Below are 3389 nucleotides of genomic sequence, written 5' to 3' on the forward strand. Positions count from 1 at the left end.
CCATGGAGGAGCAGCATCCCATGGAGGAGCAGCATTCCACCATGAAGCAGAATCTCACCATGGAGTAGCATTCCACCATGGGGGTGTATGCCACCATGGAGCAGCATTCCATAGAGGAGCAACAATCCATGGAGGAGCAGCAACCCAGCATGAGGCTGTATTCCACCATGGAGCAGCATTCCCTGGAGAAGCAGCATCCCATGATGGGATAGCATCCCATGGTGGCACAGCATCCCACCATGGAGCAGCATCCCATTTTGGAGCAGCATTCCACCATGGGGCTGTATCCCACCACGGAGCAGCATCCCATGGAGGAGCAGCATCCCACCACTGAGCAGCATCCCAGCAACATTCCAGACCAGCCCTAAGGGAAGGAAGTGCTACCAGGAACTGGGAAAAAGAGCAGGACCAAGCGAGGAGAGCAGAGGCACAGAGGTGTAGGAGAAAGGAAAGACCCGGAAAGAAGCGGTCGACTTTGATTTTCGGATTTCTGGCTCGCCCTGCAGCCGGGCTGGCACCTGCCCTGTGGCAGGAGGCATTTCAGGCACGTCTAAGGCATCTCAGGAGCTCTCTTTGCTTTCAGAATCGCCTCTGTTCCCTCCCTACGGCTTCTTCCACCAGCACGTGGTGCCAAACGCTGGAAAAGAAAAGTCTGGAGCGGATGAACGGAATTAAACTCTCATGCACTACCACTGAATGTCATCACAGGGCTAGGAAGCACCAAGCACGACACAGGAACCACTTTTACTTGCAGAACCAAAGCTAACCATAGAGAGAATGGTAAAAAGTGGGGTTTGCTGGGGACACAGAGCTGCTGGTGTCCCCTCGACCCCCTCCGCTACGCTACGGCCAGAAATGAAAAAGCACAAGACCAAACATTGAGTAACAGCACAGCCACCTAACCTGTCTGCTATATATCTGACAACTTAAATCAAAAACATTAGCTTGGAAAGAAACCAACAATATCATTCCAAGAAGGTTATACACATCCTTAGCAGTTAACTTTGCTCAGCACAGCTCTGGTGCTTTAAATATGGAACAATCGAACAATTTTGTGAGCAGAAAAGTGACACAGATTTATTCTTTATATGGGTTTTTTTTTTTGTTTTGTTTAGTTTTTCTCTTTCTAGGCAACTCTACAGACTTCAGATCTTTTGCCTTGCAATGCAGATCATCTGATTCCCCCAAAGGTGGCCAGGTTCTTTAAACATGCACATCTCTGTAGCTTCCAGGCCGTGTTTTTTACTTATTTTTGTTTAAATTCTGCGGACCAGCAGGTCGTCCCCATTCCTAAAAACTCTACATCAGTGTTCAGGGTGGCCTGAGTGCCCGTCAGGCTCCTCCTGGGTTTACAGGATCACACAGAAGAACTTCTTCTCTCTAAAGGGGTTTTCTGAGGCCGGGACAGGAGTCAATAGAGGGTCCTCCTTGGCGTGGGCTTCACAGTATGCCATCAGGTCTGCTGCTGCTTTGGACACCTGCAAAAGGAGGAGCCCTGGGTTAGGGACAGGCTGTGCTGGGGACATCCCACCTGGAGAGGTGCCACCAGGCTGGCAGCATCCCTGGGCAGGGAACATCAGACCAGAGATGAGAACCTGACTGACAAATACAGCAGCACATCCCTGCTGGGGCTGGTTCTGGGCTGGTTCTTCACCTCTGGGCTCTGAGCTGCTCTGTCAGCCCGAATTCCCAGCTTTCCCAGCCTTCCTAGCCTTCCCACATTTCCATCCTTCACCTGACAAGGACTGACTTCAGCATCCCTGCTGGCTCTCCCACGCATCCCTTGGCAGGAACATCCACAGCAGCGTTTCCTGCCCTCACCCACCAGCCTTGCTCTTTATTCCAGACACGGCAGCAGCTCCCGAGCCACCAGAGCTCATCCCAGCCCTGCAGCACTTCTCTCCCCGGATTTAAGCTCTTAGCAAGGAGCTGAGATGCCTTGAGGACAGTCACTCCTTCCCACCACCCCACAGGGCTCCAGGGAATGCTTCCAGCTGCCTCTCACCCCTGGGAGTGCCCAAGGCCAGGCTGGATGGGGCTTGGAGCAACCTGGGATGGTGGAAGGTGTCCCTGGCAGGGGGTGGGAACAAAAAGGGCTTTAAGGTCTCCTCCAACCCAAACCATTCCTAGATTCTACGATCCCATCTCCCACTGCCTCCTGGCTGGAGGTTTGGCTCAGCCCCTGGTTTATCTCACCTCTCCCTTCTTTTTTTGGTGGCTGGAGAAGGGTTTGAGCAGCAGAGCACAGCCCTCTTTCAATTTCCCTCTTCTTTTGATTTCCTTAATCCGGGGCTCTTAACACTGATGGCTGAATGGTCTACTTAAAACAAGAGCATCCCCCACAAACACCACCTGGCTCCACATCCCATCTCCCTCCACGAGATTTGGGCAGCAGCCACCACCTTCCCAGAGAATCCCTACCTTTATCCTGTCGATGTTGGCCTCCATCTTCAGCTGCTCCACCAGCTTGCGGGCCTGTGCTATGCTAGCAGTGTTGTTGCTAGCCATGGGCAGGCCAGGAGGGCTCCCGGGGTGGGCTGTGGGCAGGAACACACCGGGATCAGCTGCTGGGCTGCTCCTGCCAGCTCCAAAATGGGGTTTTCTTGGGATTTTTTAAATATATATGTATAAAAAATATAGATCATATTATATATGCCAGCCCTCAAAGGACGGGCTGGGGTTGCATGTGTGGAGGGTTAGAGCCATCAGAATGAGGGGGTGAGGATGGGAAATGCCAACCCAGGGTAGGGACACGCTGCCAGTGGTGTCCCCACAACTGGGGTGGCACTTAGGTGGCCCTGGGACTGTCCAGAGCCCAGCCTGCAGCAGCAGGAGCCCAGCTGAGCTGTGCTTTGCTGTTTGCTGTTCCACGACAGCCTCTGACAGCAACACAAACCAGGGAACAGGATTTCTGTGCCAGGCTCATTCCCTGCCCATCCTCCAGCCCCTGCCGGTGCCCAGTGTGTGTCCAGTGTCCCTTGGCCTCCCTGCCTTTGTCCCTGCTGCCAATTTGCACATTGAGATGCTAAACAGGATGCTGGAGTTTCCTGTTTCTGGAGATTTCTACCCCAGGCAGGCGGGGGATGCTCATTAAGGCCACTCCAGGCTGGATCCCGGATGTTTTTCCAGCACCTTCTACCAGCAGTGAGCTCTGGCAGAGGCAGCAGAATCCCAGCATCCTGCAGCAGCAAGGCTTTTCCAGCAGTGCTGAGGCTGACTGGGGCTGCCTGCCAGCTTCAAAATGGATTTTTCATGGGATTAAAAAAAAAAAAAAACAAAAAACATATTATATATTATATTAGAATTAATGATACATTATATATAATCGATATAATATATATTATATAGATAGAAACTATATCAGATAATAGATATTCTATATTATATAT

At 51.8% G+C, this 3389-nt stretch overlaps 1 protein-coding gene across 2 annotated transcripts in view; it reads right to left on the reverse strand.

The window, feature by feature from the left end:
- Positions 1 to 860: 860 nt before the first annotated feature.
- GNG2 (G protein subunit gamma 2) overlaps positions 861 to 3389 on the reverse strand; it is a 19556-nt gene continuing 17027 nt past the window's right edge. For both annotated transcript variants that reach the window (XM_031066171.1, XM_005417975.3), the window contains exons 3-4: positions 2422 to 2537; positions 861 to 1478 (exon numbers count right to left, since the gene is read on the reverse strand). In XM_031066171.1, the coding sequence (XP_030922031.1) occupies positions 1350 to 1478; positions 2422 to 2508 (216 nt within the window). In that variant the 5' untranslated portion in view covers positions 2509 to 2537 and the 3' untranslated portion in view covers positions 861 to 1349. The remainder of the gene's footprint in view (positions 1479 to 2421; positions 2538 to 3389) is intronic.

The sequence above is a fragment of the Geospiza fortis genome, unplaced genomic scaffold (assembly GCF_000277835.1).
Source record: "Geospiza fortis unplaced genomic scaffold, GeoFor_1.0 scaffold23, whole genome shotgun sequence".
Lineage (NCBI taxonomy): Eukaryota > Metazoa > Chordata > Aves > Passeriformes > Thraupidae > Geospiza > Geospiza fortis.